Below are 22,863 nucleotides of genomic sequence, written 5' to 3' on the forward strand. Positions count from 1 at the left end.
CAATAGACCCATCATATTTACAGCTAACTGTGTTTTCTGGTGATGGCAGTAAGCGGGGGAGATGAATTGAGGAGGTTGCTAATCTTGGAGAGGTAATAAAATCATGAAATAGAAATTTTTAAAAAGTTAAAAACACCCTATGAAAGTAAATCATTATTAGTGAAATGAACCATATTAAAATGCATACGTAAGCAAAACATCAGAGAGGAAAAATATCATTTTAATTCAGAAAAGCATTTTTATAAAGAGCAAACTTTAAAATAATTAGAATAGGTTGATTTTTATTTGGAGCAATCATGAAATGCATTAGGGAATCAGCAAAGCGTCAAAATAGAAACAGTGGTGAAGCTGCTTTGTGGGTAATACACGAGCTTCCTGATCCCTTCTTGGCCCTGCTCACCTGTGAAGAGCTACTGTTTTACGCTAATGTGTGGCCCCACTTGGTGTGGAAGAACAGACCTCCCCCATAAACTGGCTTCCTGCTCCTCCAGCCACCCGTAGGACCAAGCCTTGTTCTTACTCATTACTTCCTTCATGGGGCCTCAGTCTGCCCCCTCCAAAGGCCTTTGCTCTACAGACAGGGTGGGGAGTGTGAGGGAAACACAGAGCCTTAGCATCTCTATGTTGTTCAGGTAACATGTACTGTTGAGCTCCACTGTGTGCTTGGGAATGTGCTGGGTACAGGATCAGTGGCGATACTTGGGACCAATGTGGTCCATCCCTTGCCCACATTGATCTGGGGAATGAGGCAAGCAGTCAGAATCTGGTGTGGTAAGTGCTGTGACAGGACACAAATGAGGCGCAGTTGGAGGGGCAGAAAAGGTTGCGCAGAGGGACTGGTCTCTTGACTGTCACACTTGAAACATGAGTAGGAGTCAGTTGTGCCAAGAGGAAGGAAAGTGTGTTTCCACGAGAAAGACAAGCACGTGCAAAGTCCCAGGGGTGGGAAGGAGCGTGCTGTGTTTCAACAGAAAGACACAGCTAGAACTTGGATGTGACTTAGAGAATGGGGAGAGAAGGCAAGAAAAGGCTTTAAGAAGAACTTTGCGAACTGTGTTAAGGCATTTAGATTTTATTTTTAGAAACTGGAGTAGCCTCACGATATTAAGGCAGGATAGTGGCATGATGGTGTATGGTTTCAGGAAAATTACTCTGGCCACACGGTGGGGAATGATTGACAGGGAAAGGCTGGAGGCAGAGAGTCCTGCAGTGGACTATGGCAGTAATCTAGGGGGAAGGTGGTATGGACTGCAGAGATGACAGGGAACGCAAGGCAACAATGGTTTTGTTTTGAGAAAGAATTAAAAAAATAATTGATTTGATCTGTGTCTGTGTGTGTGTGTGTGTGTGTGTGTGTGTGGTGCAGGGTAGAGAGGAGGGGTCGAGTGAGGAAGAGGGGGAATCTAGAGTAATGCCTACGTTTCAGGCTTTATGGTGTGGTGGAGGGTAGGAACAGATTGGTGATGAAGGAAGAGTCAGTTCTGTTTGGGACTCACCCATCTTGGAGAGTCTATGACAGTCAAGTCTTAATGGATGGGGCAGGTGGACATGCAAGTCCCAAGCTCAGGAAAGAGATTAGGTCTGAGGTGACTGCCAGGAAATACTGAAGGAAAAGTGTGACAGTAGCAAAGAGCCACAATATTAGATTTCTCCGAGGCTATTGTTTGGCCTGTCTTTATGTTCCTTTTGAATCTCTGAATATGGGTCATTGTTTATTTTTATAACTAACAAATGTAGACTTTCTGTGTGATGATAACAAAGCAAAAACAGCTGCTACTGGAGGGAAAAATGAGAAAGAAAAAGAAAAAGGCAAGAGAAAAGAACCTCAGAGAAGCTGGGGGAAAACTTGGTGAATCCTGGTCTTGCTGCAGCAGCTGGGGTTGGCCTGGGGGTTCCTGCTCACAGGAGTCTTCCCTCCCCACTCCCTGTCCCTCTGGTTGTTTCATTTGCTGCCTTTCCCCTCCACTTACTCCTAGTCAAACCCTAGATTCCCCCAAAGGCTTTTATTTTCATTTTTTGGTGGACAAGAAAATAGCGATGAGTATTTTTCCAAACCTTCACCTGAACATCACATCTTGCTTCATCCAGACCTGCACAGAAGGAACTTTTGGGCCAATCTGGTCACAGGTACACACAGTTCTTCTGTCTCTTCAGTAAAAAATAAGCAAACAAACAAACAAGCAAAAACCCACATCGTGTGTTTCAATAATGTAATTGGTGTGAGTTGTTTTTAAAAATTAATTCTACTTCAATAGGATTTCTTCATGTGCTGTTTTTACAAGACCAAACAACAAAATTGAAAAAGGAATTTCTTCTTAAGCAACTTAATTTCTTCTTAAGCAACTTATCAAGCAACTTAATTGCTTTGATAATATGTATTGGCCAAATTATGCTTATTAAGGAAAAGAAAAAATCTACTTTGTTGTTTTTCTTCTTCTGATGGAAGTTGAAGACTTACGAATAGTTGTTTATAGTATTTGGTTAACAAGAATTTGTTTAAATTGTATAGTTCAAATATGTACTCATTAAATTTTTCTTTTTGCCACTTTATCAATCCTAACTTTGCCATAAAGGTTTGCAATATGAACATGATTCTGTTGTATATCTCTTTTCATTTTCGTTAAGAGATGAATTCAGTTGTAGAAATCTATTGTATTTTATGCATTAAACATGTTAGTTCAGGAATTTCACTTGGTTGTATAAAGATACACATCTACCACGGATGGCCAATCCAAACATAAGACTCAGCCAATTGGCCTCTGACCCAGTTTGGTTCTCCCATCTTCTTTTGGCTTGCAAAATAACTGACTTTGGAGAGAAAGGGAGTCAAAGGAATATTTGGTTTGAATGGTTATTGACCAATTTCTTCTGAGACTTAGTATATACTCATTTTAAAATATATCAACAAATATTGCATAAACACCATAGAAGACCAAACACTAAAAGTTTCTTTAAAGTATCAGAAGAATACACCTTTTGTTTAGAGTAGGCATCTGCCCAGATAAATTTTATTTCTGTTCTATTACTTCTTCTGTTTGTCCCAATTAATAAGGGCAAATCTAAAAATAATAACTATTTGAGTCAGTGTGTGGTCTTTTACTAAAGTTACAGGTTTATAACTCTGCTGACTAATTTGCTGGTTTCTATTAGGCAATAGAAGAGTACAGATATTAATTTGATCTGAAGCCTATTTATATAGTGACTTTTATAATGTATATCTAAAGATGGAAAACCAAGCTTTATGGGACCAGCATTTCTTGTCAGGTCCCCACCCCACCCTATTCTAATTGGGACTGACCCTTAAGTTGAATAAAGAACAAAGAGTTCTATAGTTAAAACATTTCGCTACAGGTTGCATCTTGCCCTTAGTAAATGGGAAAATAGAGACTTAAGCAGAGAATCTCAATTAGAGGGTGAAATATATATTCAATTTTTTTTGAGGGAGAGAATGAGAGCCGTGTTTTAAAATAGTATGTATCATTCCCTTGGTCTAAAATTCAGGACATTTCCCCAAGATGTGTATGAATTTAGACTTATATGAACAGACCTCTTTATAAAAACGTGCCAATATTTATTAATCTGTGAAGTTTAATATTCTGCACATTATAAATCAGACTTTTTTAAGGAGTGAAGATGACTACTAAATCTTAGAGCAGAAACTTCCTGGGGGTAGTTGGATGTGTGTGCCTGGAGCTCAGAGAAGAGGTTTGGGCTGGGAGTATAAATTTGTACGTGTTCTGCATTTGGTGATATGGAAGACATAACTGGGAGTAGATTCTCTTATAGGAGAATATGGGGTAGTATGAGAAGAGAAGGGCCTAAGATTGAGCCCCAAGCAACTCTGGCTTAATGTTGGATGCAGGAAATTGAATCTGCGAACAATACTGAGAAGCCACAACCTGAGAGGCAGAAGAAACACCAGAAGTTTTGTGTTCTGGAAGCCAAAGGAAAAGGCTGTTTCAAGGGGAAGGGAGGAGTCAATGTTGTCAGCAGCTTCTGCTTCTAATAGCTCGAGTATGATGTGGACTGAAAAATATCTGTTGGGTCTAGCAACAGGAGTCGTTGGTGATCTTAGGGAAGCTGCTTTTGTAGGCAACTAAGGTGGAAAACAGATTGGTGTGGGTCGAGGCATGCAGGAGAGGTGAAAAAAAGCTCTCAATTATTCTAATTCCTAGAACGATTTTGTGTGGTGGGTGCCATTATTTTCTGTAGGCTAGAGAGGAGGAAAGGGAGACCTAGAGACACTAAGTAGCTTGCTCAGTGTCCTCTCGCTAGTCAATGATGAACTAACTTACTAACCTAAGGGTCGAACCTTGCGGCAGCCCAGCCAACCACCCTCGACTTGGCTTGAGTTTAGGTATTTTGTGTTGCATTTTAATACCTACCTAAAGATGCTTTAAATTGTATTTTTTAAAGGGCCACTTTGAAACTCTGTTCCTGAAAATTCTATTTCTAACAACTCTACCCTGACAGCAATTTTAGCGAGTGGCCTGGGTTAAAAAAACAAAAAGCAAAAAAACAAACAAACAAACAAAAAAAAACCCCCAAAGCCTTATCTCCTGAGAAGATATAATCTTGTGAGCTCATCTAAAACATTAAGCTGCAAAATATAGGCTGTGTGAACTGGAGGTGATTTGCCTAAAGAACTTCTGAAGCAATTGGCTGCTGTAGAAATGAAGTTTAAGAGAGGTTATGTTTACATTTCAAGGACAGGAAAAGCCAGGCAGGCAGAGGTAGCAACATAGTAAGGCCAAGCGCGAAATAGGAAAACATCCTCCAAACTGTTTGCCTGTAGATTCTGACTGGCTAAGTTTCCTGAAATAATATTAATTCTGTCCTCTTGCTTTTAATAGGACATAATGACTACATGTGTCCAGCTACCAACCAGTGCACCATTGATAAAAACAGGCGGAAGAGCTGCCAGGCCTGCCGGCTTCGCAAATGCTACGAAGTGGGGATGATGAAAGGTGGTAGGTGCACCTCCCACGGGGGGCCCCGGGGATGGCCTTGGCCGCTGTCCAGTGCTGGCTATTTCTGCTCTTGTAACAGCTGTGGGGATTTAGTGTTTTCTTTTCTAGTTCAATGTTTTTCCTATTCTTATTTTTCTTTTCAACAAAAGTATTTTCATAATATATTTTGTTTAAGAAAATGGAAGTAGCTGGAACTGTAAATTCTAACATGCCATTTTGTGTTTTAGACTTTCAATATAAATAATTATATTTTAAATCAAAGGTGTGTGGGAGGTGGTGGTGGAAGGAAACAAAGACAGCTCAGGGAGTTATTCTAGAAATATTTTTCAGTTACTGTTTATATTGCGATGGCTAGAAAATGATATCTGAGGATAAGCTTTCCCTAAATTGAGACCTGTAAATGTGAAAGCTAAATAGCTAATTTATAACCTTCCCATCTCTTACCATTTCTTGGGGAATTTGAATTTGAATCAAAAGGCAGTTTTCTCCTTTGGAAAGTGAGTCAACCAGACACTTTCTTAACCTCAGTGTCTGGCTTGGTGCTGGGACATTTAAATGAACACCAAGCACTAACAAATCCCAAAGCATAAGCAGGAGCTGCTGCCCTGGGCTTGTGTCATTGTGGCTGTGTGTGTGTGGTTTGCTGTCTTTTCATGTATCCAATATTCCAATTTTCTTATCCAGAAATCTCGAGTCCAGTTCTGGGGATGTTAGGAGCTCCATCAATGTGGTTGCCTGATTGAGCTTCTTATATTCTTGGGAATGTCATCTTGAGGGACATTGCTTCTAGTCTTGGATAGCCTTCAACACAGTGGGAGAGAAGAAAATAGGAAATGTGTAATTAAAACAAAGTCACAGATGCATTCAGTGTTTCAGGATGATATGGAGGGGAGGGAAGGGAAGACGGGAGTGGGGAAGAGCTTTCTGAAGGAGGTGAGGCTTGGGGTGAATTAAGGAGAACAAAGTTTCAGTGAAAAAGAATAGTGATTTTTCAAATAGAGGGCAGCTAACCTTTAACTCATTAATAGTTGGACAAAGGAGGAAGGAGAGGAAAGACCAGGGGTGGAGGTCATGATGAAGGCATGCTCGATTGTTACCAAGTCCCTCAGTTCCATGGTCACAAATCAGTCCTCCATGTTGAGATTTTGAATATACCATTTGGAATAAATTCTCTTGGTGAATAGATGAAATGTTGAATTTACACATTGTGTGAGCTGTGACTGTGACTATATGTCTTGAATATCTGAAAATGCAGCTTTAATTCAAAGGGTAATTAATTCCAAGATTTAACAGCTACATTCAGAAAATGACACTTTGAGTCATAAATGGATTAAATATTTAAGGAATTCATCTTTCTTTGTACTGCTGGAGAATTAGTTAGGCTTAATTAAACTCACAAAAAAGCTTCTTAAGGTAACTTGATAAGTGACAAGAATATAACAGCTACATGAGAAAAGCTTAATTTGAAACAGCGGAGTCCAAGTTTAATGTTTTTATTTGTCGATTATAGATAGGTTAAGCACAGGCTCTTACATTCTCTCTGAAAGCTGAAATAAGCAACCTGTGAATATGCCCAAAACATTATTTTTTTAAATTCAAAGGTACCCATACATTGACCGCACTAAACAAAAAAAATTCGTTTTTTTTTCCTAATTAATATCCAGATAAAGTCTGACTGCATAAATATAAATTATGCATACTCATTTTTAATCTAATAACAATTTTAATATGCAAAGACATGATAAAAGTCTCCCCACTATTTTCAAATAGGAATTTAGATAATTTGACTGCACACAGCAGTCTGTGCATGCATATACTTGTACATATATTTATGACTGTAAAATAGATATCCGTATTAGTTTCTAGGGCTACCATGATGAAATACCACAGACTGGGTGGCTTCACTTGATCTTAGCCAAAAGGCCAAGAAGCGATAGACTAGGTGGGTTAAACAACAGAAATTAATTTTCTTACAGTTCTAGAGGCTAGAAGTCCAAGATCAGGGTGCTGGAAAATTCGGTTTCTGGTGAGGCCTCTTTTTCAGGTTTGTAGATAGCTGCTTTCTCATTGTGTCCTCATAGATAGAACCTTTCATCTGTGTCTCTTCCTCTTCTTATAAATACATCAGTTCTATTGGATTAGAGCCCTGCCCTTATGACCTCATTTAACCTTAATTATCTCCATAAAGGCCCTGTATTTAAATATAGTCATATTGGGGGTTAGGGCTTCAACATATGAATTTTGTGGGGACATGATTCAGTTCATAACAGGCTGCCATAACAAAATAACACAGACTAGGTGGCTTAAATAACAGAATATTAATTTTCTCACAGTCTGGAAGCTGGAAGTCTGAGATCAAGGTGTTGGCAGGTTTGGTGTCTCCCAAGGCCTCTCTCCTTGGCTTGCAGATGGCCTTTTCTCTGTGCATGCACATCCCTGGTGTCTCTCCCTCTTCTTAGAAGGACACCAGTCCTATTGGACTAGGGGTCCACTCTTATGACCTCATTTAATTTTAAAAATTACCTCTTTAAAGACCCTGTCTCCAACTACAGTTACATTTTGAGGTACTAGGGGTAAGGGTTTCAACATACGAATTTTGTGGGTACAGATTCAGTTTGTAACAATATCCCATAGAGATTACTCAGTGATTGTTCAGTATTTCTGTAAATATAATGAAAATTTGTCTTTCTGGCAGTTTATACATGCACACACACACACACACACACACACATAAGTTTTAAGTCAATCTTTAAATTCATAAAATATAGCCTGCAAGAACATCCCACTTTAATTAGAGTGCCTGCTGTAAAGCAATGTCATTTATTGTATTTTCCACGACATGGGATACCACATATAGCCTCAGGGCACTTTATATAACAACTCCTGAAAAATCCCTCTAAATAAAGACTTAATTTATAACTGGAAGTTCCAATTATAACTAACTATAAAATTTGTAGTTGTAAAGAACAGCTGTGACTGAATAAATTTTTACAACATTTTCCAACAGGTTTTACAACAATCCAGTTTCTTAACCAGGCTAGTTACCAATTGGGATATTGAATCTCTACATAGAAATAAAAAGTTTATCCTGGATAGAGCTGGAGCCCATTCTACTAAGTGAAGTATCACAAGAATGGAAAAACAAACACCACATGTACTCACCATCAAATTGGTATTAACTGATCAACACTTATGTGCACATATAGTAGTAACATTCATCGGGCGTCGGGGAGAGGGGAGGAAGGGATGGGTATACTCACACCTAAGGGGTACTGTGTGCACCCTCCGGGGGATGGACACCCTTGAAGCTCTGAGTCAGGCAGGGCAAAGGCAATATATATAACCTAAACATTTGTACCCCTATAATATGCTGAAATAAAAAAAATATAGATATTTAAAAAAAAAGTTTAGTTTCAGCTAGAAGAGAACCACATACCTACTCCCTACTCCTACTTTTTAGTAATGCTGAATAAATTTACTGAAGATCTATTCTAAAGATGCAAAAGAGTGCATGATTTATCTAAATGAAATAACAATTTTAATCTGTTATAATGCCTACTGCCCCTGAAAATTCCAACATCATCATTAGATTTGGTTCTGAACCGTGGTAGTTCAAAAAGATGTGCTTTAGAGCCGCAGACCAGTACTGGTCCATGGCCTGGCAGCAACTGGGCCAAACAGCAGGAGGTGAGCAGCAGGTGAGCAAGCGAAGCTTCCCCTGTATTTACAGCTGCTCCCCATCGCTTGCCTCACCACCGAGCACCGCCTCCTGACGGATCAGCAGCGGCGTTAGATTCTCATAGGAACATGGACCTTACTGTAAACTGCTCATGCAAGGGATCTAGGTTGCTTGCTTGAATCATCCCCAAACCATCACCCTCCAACCCCCCTGCTTCGTGGAAAAATTGTCTTCCATGAAACTGGTCCCTGGTGCCAAAAAGGCTGGGGACCACTGCTTCAGAGGATGTAGTTTTCCATCTTAATGCATGGTCTGTCTGCCTAGGTCGCTTTTTCTCTTCATCCACCTCCTTCTTCTACAACCTTACATTGAAGATTATATGTCTTTTCTTTAGGGAGGCCTTTCCTGTTCCTGCACAGTTCTGGAGGCTAGAAGTCCAAGATCAAGGTGCTGGAAAATTTGTGTTCTAGCTTTCCTAGCAAACAGCTTTTCTCTGAGCGCTCGTCACTGTTATTATTAGTTTGTTCAATGTCCCTTTCTCTATCGTCCATAAACTCCATGATGGCAGGGGCTCTCTCTGTCCCATTTACTGATCTCACACTAAACTAATCACAAGGTAGGTGTTCAAGAAATTTTTTTTGCATGGATTAATGAATCAATTCAATTCACTTAAATAGTCATTTGTTTAGGACTTCTTGAATGCGAGCTATTGTAGATCAAGCAATCATGAATAGTACCCTGGTCCCTTCCATCAGTGCCCTCGCAGGACAAAGAGAATGTTTGTATATGAAGCAGCAAATAAAAATCCAGAAGACAAGTTGAGACTGCCTGGGTTGGAAGATGGCTCAAATAATGAAAAATCAGAATGGAAGTCCAGAGCTTTAGCCAATCACTTCTGGGTTTAGTCCAACTTGGAACACTACTCACACCATCTGACTTCCAAGATATATGTTGTCACCCCAGAATTTGGCATTCTAGCTTAGTTTGGTGGAAAGGGGAAGAATTCAGAAGTGAAATCCTTGGTTCAAATACTGGTTCCTCCCCAGACTTGCTGAGCAACCCCATTAAAGTCACTTTTATGAGCTTCACTATTCGCAGATACAAAATGAAAATAAATAATTTCTACTTCACCAGTTTTTCGTGAAGCTCACACATCATAATATATGAAAATACTTTACAAATTTAAAATAACACACGACTGTTAGCCATTACATCTCTTTTCTGTCTTAAAAATAAATCCTGTCTTAATTAAAAAACTTCATCATATCTGAAAGCTTTTTTTTTAGTTGAATGAAAGAGAATGGCGATTTCATCACCTCTGCTAGGATAAATATCTAATTCCCTTGTGGGGAATAAAAACTTGGCTCAGACACATGGGCTTCCCCCCACCTTTCTGATCTTTTTCTGATCTCATATGCTAGATGTAGCTGATATGGCTGCATGATGAGTAAGATTTGTTGTTTATCATTTTGTGATGCCAGAGATTTACACAAGTTTATGAAAGTTCTTTCCTCACAATAGACTCAGAAATGTGTTGGTGGCAAAGTTTTCATTTTGTAGATGAGGAAATTGGAACGTGGAAATTAAATGATGTGCAGAACTCTTGCACTGCCCATCTTGGTCATGTTTCTTTATCATGCATTAAGAAGAATTTTGAGACAAAGTAGGAATTGTCAACTAGTCTTTATTTATTTTGATGGCAATGTTGCAGTTTAATTTTTAGAAGTATTCCAAAATAACAAATAAATTGAAAAAACTAATGTTACAATTTTAAAGTAAGAAAGTAACATCCTACTAATATACATAGAGAAATACACATATCTGTTCAGGATAACTCAGAAGCCCAAGGAAGAATTGGAAAATAAAATATTTCCGTGTTGCTAAAGTTTAATATTTATCACCATGAGTTACCATAATTTGCTTTTTTGATGGGATGAACTCTCAACCTAGGGTTTGGGATTAGAATTTCCTTTAAGCCTAGATTGGCTATCTTTTACCAAAAATAACCAATTATTAATGTTTATGATGATAGAACCGAATCAATAAATTTAAAATGTAAATGTGAAATTACTTTCTTGGGATTGCCCAATAATTACAGAAGAATTGTACCTGCATGTGAATCCAAGTTTTTTCAGAAGGCAGGTTGGGGTGTTCATGTTTGGGATTTGATTTAAGAAAACTATTAAAGAAAACCTAATTACTCTTTACCAAAGAGCTTCTGGTTGTTTTAAGCAGCAACTTATATATTTATGATATTAACATTTTTTATTTTATTAATTTATATCATACATATTTAATTTATTAAAAATTTCCCCATATTATCATTTTTCATTTGCAAATAAATATACTGAATTGAGTAGTTGAATCACATATGGACCTTAAAGATTAATGAATGCAATGTTTTGCAATATTTTAAAGCAATCAGACTCTTTTTCCACTAGCAGAAACAGATATTCTATGAAACACATAGAAGCTGATTTGGCATAGCCTCTTCACTCAACACAGTGATCATGAGAAACCTCCATGGAACCCCTAGGGTTCCTAGGAACACAGTTTGCAAACCACTGATCTAATCTAGCCACTTCATCTTCTAGATTAAAAAACCAACGCTCAGAAAGATTAAGTGACTTGGGCAAAGTCTTTGAACTACCTAGAAGATGAATTGGGCCTAGAATCTTTGATTCTAGACTCAGAGTTCATTACCTTTCCAGTATATCTCTTTACTATACTATTCCATGCTACCACTCACATGCGGTGTGAAAAATAATTGATAAAAAATATAGGTGGCATATAGTTAAGTTAATGTACACAGACACATGCACATAGTCCAGAGAAAAGAAATCCAGAATAAAATAAACACTCTTAATCTTTCTTCCAAACCCCATGATGACACCAAGACATCAGTGATCCGTTGACCTGGGGAATTAAGAGAATTTAGCCTAAGAGGTTCATAGCTGACCAATGGATAGCTTTCTATTTCTGCTTTAGTAGTGGTGGCAGCAATAGTAGTAACAAGGGTGTGGAATATGTCAGGACTAACTCTGAGTTGTAGAGTTTGAAGAAAAGAGTAGGTGAGTAATGACCATGTTGGGGTCAGAAAATATGATCAGTGAGAAACCAAGATATAGGGATCATAGTCATGAAATTCCAAGAAGAAAGGAAATTCATATATCCATTAGTTTAGCATGGGTGAAAAAAACCAGATTCCTAATTAGAGTTTCTCTACAAAATTTGGTAAAAATGAAAGAGATATGCTGATACATAGTGCCCAGGGATGCCTAATAGGGATGAAGGCAGGTCAGCCTCTGGGACTGTCAGTTCAGTTGGGTGAAGCATGGTGGTCAGCAGCACAAAGATCCTTGTAAGGACTGTGCTACCTTCAGATCTCTTAATGTAGACTTTTCAACATTGCAAATTGGGCAGAGGGTATGATAGGATCAACTCAATTCAAAGACTGGTGCCCTACTGACCATGCCACCAAAACTGCTTTTGTCAAGGCCACCAATGAACTCCATGTTGCCAAAGCCAGCTGTCAATTCTCAGGTCTTCATCTTCTTGGCCAATGAACAGCATTTGACACAGTAGATGATGCTCTCCTCCTTAATGCACTTTCCTTACTTGCTTTCCAGGACAATACACTCTCTTAATTTTCCTCTTACCCTAGGTCTTTGCATGTTTCTCCTCTTTTCGCAACCTCTTAATGTTGGAGGATTTAGTGTGGAGAACTCTTTTCTGTCTTTTACTCACTCCTAGATGAAAGGCTTTACATACCGTTTATATGCTGACAATTCCCAAATTCATACCTCCAGCCCAAATCCCCCCCAAGTCACTGACTCATATATGCAACTACTCAGTTGGGTGTCTAAATAATTAAAACACTTCAAACTCAATTCATTCAAACCTGAATCTGTGATCTTTTCTGTCAATTTTGCTCATCTCAGCTAATAATTTCCTACTTGGAATTGCTTAGGCCAAAAAATTTAAGTCACCCATGACCCCTCTCTTTCTCTCACATCCAGGAAATTATGGTGGCTCTACCTTCAAATATTGTCAGAATCTGATCACTTCTTGCCATCTTTGCTGTTGTCATTGTGTGCTGAACCACCATCATCTTTCACCTTGTTTATTGCTGAAGTCCTTCCTGCTTCCTTGCTCCCCTACAGCCTGTTCTCCCTACAGATACATTAAAAACGTAAATCAGATCAGACCACTTCTCAAAACCTTGTGTGGCTTTCCATTTCACTAAGCTGACATTGTTGCAGCAGCTGTGAGATCCTAGTCCTGAGTAGTTGCATATACGAGTCAGTGACTTGGGAGGGGGTTTGGGCTGGAGGTATGAATTTGGGAATTGTCAGCATATAATCCTAGTCCTCTGCCTCCTCTCATTCTTCCTTCTTTCTCTTTCTTTTCTATTGCTCTCCATCTCGCTCACTCCACTCAGCTGTGGGGGCGTTCTTACATGTGAGGCCCACTTCTGTCTTGGAGCATTTACTCCAGTGGCTGGAATGCCACTCCCCCAGATACCTGTGTAGCTAACTCTGCCTCTCTCCAGTTCTTTTCGGCATGTTATGTTATGAATGGGGATTACCCTGATCATTCTGTTGAATAATGCAGTTTGCTTCCCCCAACATCCCACTGTACTCCCAGTATCTTTATGCCCCTCATCCTGCTCTACTTCTTTACTTTTCTATAGCATTTCCACCTTCTAATATACCATATAATTAATTTTTAAATTATGTTTGTCATTCGATGTCTTCCTACATATTAGCTTACTAGTATGAAAGCTTTGGAAAGGAGCTTACAAATAAATAAAGCGTGTTTGTATTTTTTGTTCACCAATGTATCGTGAGCATTTAGATCAGTACCTGCATAAAACAGGCAGAGTTATGACTTATATCATGCATGAATTAATTGAATGAATAAACCTGAAGTGCAAGTGAAGAGCTATGAACAGTTTGAGAATCAAGAATCTTGTTTTTCTAATTAAGGCAGACTATCTGCTCAGAAGTTAAAACTTGTATAGTAGTTAGTTTTTGGTGCATAACAGAATCTCACTTCAAAATCTCAATGGCATACAACAACAAATACCTGTTACTCATGTGTCAGGGAGATTGGCTAGGAGACTGCTCATCTTGGCTGGGCGCACTCCTATGTCTGGAAGTTAGCTGGCTGCTCTGGCTCCAGCAACTGGGAAGACTCAATTTTGCTTCCATGCCTCTCATCCTGCAGCAAGCTAATCCAGGCATGTTCTTGTGGTAATGGAAGAGGCACAAGAAAGGAGCAAGCTGCAAATCACTAGCCCAGTTCAAGCCTTTGCTATTATCATCCGATGATACTCAGTGGACCACAGCACGTCACATGGCTGAGTCCACAGGCAGAGGCAGAGGAGGCTTCAGAGTTATATGGCAAAAGTTGGAAAATCAGGGCCATTCTTGTAATCTACCTCAACCAAAAATATGTGTTTTTCAGATTTTAGACTGTAAAATAATTACAGAGTCGTAGACTATTAGACTTGGAGGGGACTTGAGGGTTTATCTACTTTTCTTCCCTACTCAGTGTGGGAATCCTCTCTGCAGCATCCCCGCCAGCTTGCGTTGGAGTGTAGAATACAGATGTTTCAGATATGCTAGAATATACTAATTTATTCAGATGCAGGTTTAGTATATACATTTGTATAACAATTGGTTATGAATGATATTTAAAAGGCAATGAAATGTAATTATAATATTTTAGTAAAAGTTCACTGTGTGTATAAAATTAACCAGAGAATATTGACAATCATACTTTTATTTTTTATTTAAATTATTATTAGAATACTGATTCAAATTTATTTTTAAATTGACAAATGAAAATTATATATATTTATATTGTACAACATGATGTTTTGAAATATGTATACATTGTGGGCCGGGCCCGGTGGCTCACGCCTGTAATCCTAGCTCTCTGGGAGGCCAAGGTGGGCGGATTGTTTGAGCTCAGGTGTTCGAAACCAGCCTGAGCAAGACTGAGACCCCGTCTCTACTAAAAATTAGAAAGAAATTAATAGGACAACTGAAAAATATATATATAGAAAAAATTAGCCGGGCATGGTGGTGCATGCCTGTAGTCCCAGCTACTCGGGAGGCTGAGGCAGGAAGGATCACTTGAGCCCAGGAGTTTGAGGTTGCCATCAACTAGGCTGATGCCGCGACACTCTAGCCCGGGCAACACAGTAAGACTCTGTCTCAAAAAAAAAAAAAAAAAAGAAATATGTATACATTGTGGAATGGTTAAATTGAGCTAATTGACACATTCATTACCTCACATACTTATTTTTGTTGGTAAGAACACTTAAAATTTATTCTCGTAGTGATTTTCAAGAGTATAACACATTGTTTTAAATGATAGTCACCATGTTGTACGATAGGTCTCTTGAATTTATTCTACCTATCTAACTGAAATTTTGTATCCTTTGACTAACGTCTCCCCCAAACCTACTTTTACTGACCCCTAGTCCCTGATAACTACCATTATTCTCTCTGCTTCTATGAGTTCAGCTTTTTTAGATTCCACGTATAAATAAGATCATGCAGTATTTGTCTTTCTGTGCTTGACTTATTTTACTTAACATAATGTCATCCAGGTTCATTCATATTGTCACAAATGACAGAACTTCATTCTTTTTTAATGCTGAATAGTATTTCATTGTGTCGATATATGACATTTTCTTTATTTCTTCATCTGTTGATAGACACTTAGGTTGATTCCAGATTCTGGCTATTATGAATAATACTTCAAGGAACATGGGAGTGCAAATATCTCTTCAATATACTGATTTCATTTCCTTTGACTATATGCCCAGTAGTGGGATTGCTGGATCACATAGTAGTTCTATTTTTATTTTTTTCGGGAACTTCCATACTGTTTTCCATAATACCTATGCTAATTTACATTTTCATCAACAGTGTGCAAAGGTTCCCTTTTCTCTACATCCTTGCGAATAGAGTCATGTATTGTTTAATGACGGGGATACATTCTGAAAAATGTGTTGTTAGGTGTTTTCTTCACAGTGTAAACATCGGAGTGTACTTACACAAACCTAGATGCTATAGCCTACACCACACCTAAGCTGTGTGGTATAGTCTATTGCTCCTGGGCTACAAACCTGTACAGCATGTTGCTGGACTGAATACTGTAGGCAATTTTAACACACTGATAAGTATTTGTACATCTAAATTTATCTAAATATAGAGTAGATATGGTAAAAATATGGTCTAAAAGATAAAAAATGGTAAGCCTTTATAGAGCACTTACTGTGAATGAAGCTTACAGGACTAGAAGTTGTTCTGAGTGAGTCAGGGCGTGAGTGGTGAGTGAATGTGAAGGCCTCGAACATTCCTGTATACTAGTATAGACTTTGTAAACACTGTACACTTAGTAAATTTATAAAAAAAATTTTCTTTCTTCAATAATAAATTAACTTTAGCTTACTGTAACTTTCTTCATAAACTTTTTCATTTTTTAAAAAACTTTTTTCTTTAGGACTTGGCGGGGAGGGAGTGTAAGGGCATCATACATAACCTAATCATCTGTACCCCCATAACATGCTGAAATAAAAAAAAAAACCTTTTTGACTCTTTTGTAATAACACTTAGCTTAAAACACAAACATGTACAGCTGTACAAAAATATTTTTTCTTTGTATCTTTATTCTATATGCTTTTTTCTATTTCTAAATTTATTTGTTTATTTATACTTTTTAAACCTTTTTGTTAAAAACTAAGACACAAAACACACACATTAGCCTAGGCCCACCCAGGGTCAGGATCGTCAATATCACTGTCTTCCACCTCCACATCTTGTCCTTCTGGAAGGTCTTCAGGAGCTCTTAATCTCCTATGATAACAATGCCTTCTTCTGGAATACCTCCTGAAGGACCTGCCTCCTGCTTGAGGCTGTTTTATAGTTAACATTTTTTTGATAAGTAGAAAGAGTACACTCTAAAATAATGATAAAAAGTATAGTATAGTAAATACATAAACCAATAACATGGTTTACTATTGTTACCAATTATTATGTATTGTACATAATTGTATATGCCATGCTTTCATACAACTGACAGAATAGTAGGTTTGTTTATACCAGCATCACCACAAACACTTGAGTAATGCATTGCACTATGATGTTGAAGGCTATGAAGTCACTAGGCAATAGGAATTTTTCAGGTCCATTATAATCTTATAATACCATCGTTGTATATGTGCTCTGTTGTTGATAGAAATGTTGTTATGTGGTGTGTGACTGTGCTTGTTATCTTTCGTCTTGTTGAAAATAGTCACTTTAATATGCACGTGATGATATCACTTTGTGGTTTTAATTTGCATTTCACTGATGACTAATGATGTCGAGCATTTTTTCATATACTTGTTGGCTATTGTGTGTCTTTTTTTGAGAAATATCTATTTAGGTTTTTTGCCCATTTTTCAATTGTGTTGTTTGTTTTCTTGCTATTGAGTTGTTTAAAGTTTCATATATATTTTGGTTATTAGCCTCTTATTAGAAGTATGGTTTGCAAATATTTTCTCCCATTCCATTGGTTGCCTGTTCACTCTGTTGATTGTTCCTTTGCTCTGCAGAGACTTAATAGTTTGATGTAATCCCATTTATCTATTTTTGCTTTTGTTGTCTGAGCTTTTGGGGTTATACCCAGAAAATCATGGCCTAGACCAGTGTCACAGGGCTTTACCCCTTTGTTTTTTTCTAGTAGTTTTAGAGCTTCAGGTCTTACATTTAAGTCTTTAATCCATGTCGAGTTGATTTTTGTATGTAATGTGAGGTAAGAGTCCAATTTCATTCTTCTATATGTGGATATCCAGTTTCCCCAGCATCAATTATTGAAGAGACTGTCCTTTCTCCATTGTGGCACCTTTGTCAAAAATTAATTGACTATCAATACATGGATTTATTTCTGGATTCTTTATTCTGTTCCACTGGTCAATGCATCTGTTTGTACGCCAGTACCATATTGTTTTGATTATTATAGCTTTCTAGCATATTTTGAAGTCAGGTAGTGCGATGCCTTCAGCTTTGTTCTTTTTGCTCAAGATTGCCTTTGCTATTCAGGGTCTTTTGTGATTCTATACAAATTTTAGGATTTTTTTTTTCTATTTCTATTTCTTTCACTTCCTTGGTTAAATTTATTCTTAAGTATTTTATTTTATTTTTATAGCTATTGTAAATGGGATTGTTTTCTTGATTTCTTGTTTGGACTGTTTGTTGTTAGAGTATAGACACACTACTAATTTTGTGTATTGATTTTGTAGTTTTACTGAATTTATTTATTAGTTCTAATAATTTTTTGGTGGAGTCTTCAGGGTTTTCTATATATAAGATCATGTCATCAGCAAACAAGGACAAGTTAACTTCTTTTCCAATTTGCATGCCTTTAATTTCTTTTTCTTGCATAATTTTTCTGGCTAGGATTTCTAATACTATGTTCTGTTTTTTTCCAAAATATTAAGGGGTGTACATGTTTTTGGTTACACAGATTGCTTTTGCAATGCTTAAGTCACGGCTATAAGTGTGACCATCACCCAAATAATGTTCATTGTACCTGTTAGGTTTTTGCCCCTCCTCTTCACCCCCTCACCCCTGCTTGATTTCCACTGAATTTTACTTTCCTCTGTGCACATGTGTGTTCATATTAGTTAGTTCCAATTTAATAGCAAGTACATGTGGTGTTTGTTTTTTGATTCTTTAGATACTTTACTTAGGATAATGGTCTCCAGTTCCATCCAAATTGTTGCAAAAGGCATTAATTCATCCTTTTTTATGGTTGAGTAGTACTCCATGGAATACATATACCACATTTTGTTAATCTACTCGTGAATTGATTGGCACTTGGGTTGATTCCACATCTTTGCAGTTGTGAACTGTGCTGCAATAAACATTCAAGTGCAGCTGTCTTTTTGATAAAATGACTTCTTTTCCTTTGAGTAGATACTATGTTGAATAGAAGTGGTGAGAGTGAACATCTTTGCCTTGTTCCTGATCTTAGAGGAAGAGCTTTCAACTTTTCACCATTAAGTATGATATTAGCTGTAGGTTTCTCATATGTGGCCTTTATTAGGTTGAAGTACATTCATTCTATACCTAATTTGTTGAGAGTTTTATCATGAAAGGGTGTTGAGTTTTATCAAATGCATTCTTTGATCTATTGATATGATCATATGGGTTTTTTCCTTCATTCTGTTAATGTGGTGTATCACATTTAATGGATTTGCATGTTTAACCATCTTTGGTTAAATCCCACTTGATTGTGATGAATGATCCTTTTAATGTGCTGTTGAAATCAGTTTTGCTAGAATTTTGCTGTAGACTTTTACATCTGTATTCATCAGGAATATTAGCATATAATTTTATTTACTTATAATGTGTTTCTCTGGCTTTGGTATCAGGGTAATGCTGGCCTTATAAAATGAGTTTGGAAATATTCCCTCCTCCTCAATTTTTTGGAAGAACTTGAGAAGTGTTGGTATTAGTTCTTTGAATGTTTGGTAGAATTCAGGAGTGAAGCCATCAGGTTCTGGGCTTTTCTTTGATGGGGGACTTTATTACTGATTCAATCTCCTTACTAGTTACTGGTCTGTTCAGATTTTCTGTGCTTCATGATTTTGTCTTGGTAGGTTGTATGTGTTTAGGAATTTATCCATTTTTTTCTAGGTTATCCAAATAGTTGGTATATAATTGTTTATAGTAGTCTCTTATGATCCTTTGTATTTCTGTGGTCTCAGTTATTATGTTTCTTTTTTCATTTCTGATTTCATTTATTTGGGTCTTCTCTTTTTCTTTTCCTAGTTGATCTAACTAAAGGTTTGTCAATTTTGTTTTATCTTTTCCAAAAACTCCAACTCTTAGTTTTGTTCATCTTTTGTATAGTTTTTTAGTCTCCTTTTTATTTATTTCTTCTCTGATCCTTATTATTTCTTTCTTTCTATTAACTTGGGGCTTAGTTTATTTTTATTTTTCTAGTTACTTGAAGTGTAACATTAGGTTGTTTGAGATCTTTCTTCTTTTTTGTTGTAGTTGTTTATTGCTGTAAAATTCCCTCTTAGAACTGCTTTTGCTGCATTCTGTAAGTTTTGGTATGTTGTGTGTCCATTTTCATTTGTTTCAAGATTTTTTTTAATTTCCTTTTTATTTCTTCTTTGACCCATTGGTTGTTTAGGAGCCTGTTGTTTAATTTTCATGTATTTGGGAATTTTCCAAAATTCCTCCCATTATTGATTTATAGTTTCATAGGATTGTGGTTGGAAAAGATACTTGGTATGATTTCAATATTCCTTAATTTGTTAAGACTTGTTTTGTGGCCTAACAAATGATCTATCATGGAGAATGTTCCATGTTCACTTGAGAAGAGTATGTATTCTGCTGCTGTTGAATGGAATATTCTGTATATATCTGTTAAGTTCATTTGTGCTAAACTATAGTTTAAGTTTGAGCTTTCGTTATTGATTTTTCTGTCTGAATAATCTGTCCATTGATGAAAGTGGGATATTGAAGTGCCCTCCTGTTATTGTATTACAATCTCTCTTTCCCTTCAGATCTATTATTATTTGCTTTATACATTTAGGTGCTCTGATATTGGGTACATATATAATTATATCCTCTTGATGAATTGACCTTTCAATCGTTATTTAATGGCCTTCTTTGTCTCATTGTACAACTTTTGACTTAAAATCTATTTTATCTGATATAAATATAGCTACTCCTGCCCTCTTTTGGTTTCTGTTTGTATGGAATATCTTTTTCCATACCTCACCTTCAGTCTCCCTATGTCCTTAAATGTGCAGTGAATTTCTTCTAGGCAATATATAATTGGGTCTTATTATTTTTATCCATTCAGCCACTCTGTATGTTTTTATTGGAAAATTTGACTGATTCACATTCAAGGTAATTATTTATAGGAAAGACTTAAGTTCTGCTATTTTGTTAGCAGTTTTCTGGTTGTTCTGTAGATCTTTTATTCCTTTCTTCTTCTCTTGCTGTCTTCCTTTGTGATTAGGTGATTTTCTCTAGTGGTATACTTTGAATCCTTACTTTTTGTCTTTTGTGTATCTGCTGTGGCTTTTTGCTTTGTAATTGCCATAAGACTTATATAAAACATCTTATACCAGGGTATTTTAAATGGATAACAACTTAACTTTAATTAATATTTTTTATGCTCCAGTAACTTATTGCTTATTTAGGGGTCATATTGACTCTTCTAGGAAGGAACAAAGAGGGATCTTTATTGATAAGAGTGGCCATTTCTCACCTTGAATGTTAGAAGAAATGCTGACAGTGACTTAAGGCCAGGCCAAAATTTCAGATAGGGTCTCTCTTGTTCCTATAATTTGCTTTTGCAAACGTAAATGGTTCTTGATATAATGTAAAGACTTTTTTCTGTAGATAGAAACCACAAAATACAGAACTTTGGGCACAGTAATTGCATGAATGTATTGCTACTTCTAAATTCTGTAAGCTCAAGACCCTAAGGGTTTCCATATGCTTACTTCTTGTTTCAATGGTTGTTATTAGAATAATGAATAGTTTTTAGAACTGGAAAGAACTTAAAGATCACCTAGTTCACCTCTTTGTTTTTCAGTTCATTGTTCTTGTCGAAGTCACACAGCTAGTTAACTGCTCAGGCAAGAAACCAAGTCTCCTGACTCATGATTTAGTGTTCCTTTCATTGGCTGCCTAGCCGACCTTTTAGTGATATAGATCATCATGAAAGATAGACACATGCATAAGTAAGAGATGAATATCCCATAGACCAAAATTATGACTTAGGAAAAATTACTGTGAATACAGAATACTACACCTCTCCAACAAAAACAGCAGCCAACGAATTTGGATTAGCTGCACAGCAGAAGTACCAAAATGAATTTATATTCATATTTTAAAAGACTTACTTAATTACTTAATATTATTTAATATTTAATGTAATTTAAAAAGGGCATTTCACTTTCAGGCCAAAGGTTTTCACTGTTTTTAGAAAATTTCAGTTTTGATTATAAAGCCTGTTTTTAAATGCTTTAACTATTGTGCTGTATAGAAACATCATTTTGTCAACTTGGAGTCCTGGCTTAGGGTCCAGTTTATGAGCCTGGCTCTTCTTTACCTGCTACCTGGGGACTTTGAGCAGTTCACTTATATTTTTCTGCACTCAGTTTTTATGTCTGAGGAATGTGGGCTTAGGACTCAGTAGTCTCTAAAGTAGCTTTGAGATCTTAAATTTTATGTTTCGAAATCTAAGTTCAGATTAATAAGCGAAAGGTTAGAACCTAAAGCTGAAGGTAGTATATACAACTTACTGAATATTAGGAACAACCTTAGCAACTATCATATTTACATTTCAAGTTAAATTTAGCAGAACCACTAGCAACTGGAAAAACCTGTTGGAATGGACAAAGTTATTCTCTACACTGATTAGTGTGGAAAGTGAATCTCTTCTGAGTGGGGAGCGTCATGAAAATGAGTTTGATGCTGTCATCGTAGTGAAATGATCAGATGGCCATAATATTGCTACAAATTATTTAGCCACAAAAAAGAAAGAATTCAAGAAGAAAGTTTGTTGTGACGGGACTTTGGAAGGATAACTAAGCTTTTTTCTGTTATTAGAGATGTAATGGTCATGATCAAGACTTGAATCCCAAGAGCTGGTGAAACTTTCTGCTTTCTGCCTTCTGGAAACAGAAAGGAAGAGGCTAAAGGATAGTGGATTCTGAGACGTTCCTGATTAAATATCACATGGCTAGTCTGGTGATCTTTGCTTGAAAGCTTATCCAGTAGGTGTAAACCAACACACTCGAGGCCAGACTTGGAAATTATAGAAATACATGCCAGCTTTAAGAGGGATTGTGAGGTGAAGAGTGACAGGAGTTATTTATAAGCAAATCTTCTGGTCACTCCTGCAGGCAACACATGGTTTAGTTTATGCTTAATTGAGCAAACAAAAATTAGTGAGAAACATATGGAATTGTATTTGGGTATATTATCTTTAAAAGATTGCTTTAAAGACTAATTGTCATTACATTTACTTTATATTTAAAGTTTTAGTAGTTTTATTTTGAAAATTTTCATAAAAAATGCCAAGTCAATATTCTGTCTTCTTTTGAAAAGTTTCTGTTCATTTCGCTTGCCCATTTGTTGATGGGGTTGTTTGATTTTTTCTTGTTGATTTTTTTGAGTT

General features: G+C 36.9%; 1 protein-coding gene across 2 annotated transcripts in view; it reads left to right on the plus strand.

The window, feature by feature from the left end:
• The window catches only part of ESR1 (estrogen receptor 1), a 275,328-nt gene that overhangs the window by 61,765 nt on the left and 190,700 nt on the right, over nucleotides 1–22,863 (plus strand). Inside the window, exon 4 of one of the 2 annotated variants that reach the window (XM_012646801.1) lies at nucleotides 4,854–4,967. In XM_012646801.1, coding sequence (XP_012502255.1) covers nucleotides 4,854–4,967 — 114 coding nt within the window. Of the gene's footprint in view, nucleotides 1–4,853; nucleotides 4,971–22,863 lie in introns of both variants that reach the window. The other variant, XM_012646799.1, reaches the window with a different exon arrangement.

The sequence above is a fragment of the Propithecus coquereli genome, unplaced genomic scaffold (assembly GCF_000956105.1).
Source record: "Propithecus coquereli isolate 6110/MARCELLA unplaced genomic scaffold, Pcoq_1.0 Scaffold25, whole genome shotgun sequence".
Classification (NCBI taxonomy): domain Eukaryota; kingdom Metazoa; phylum Chordata; class Mammalia; order Primates; family Indriidae; genus Propithecus; species Propithecus coquereli.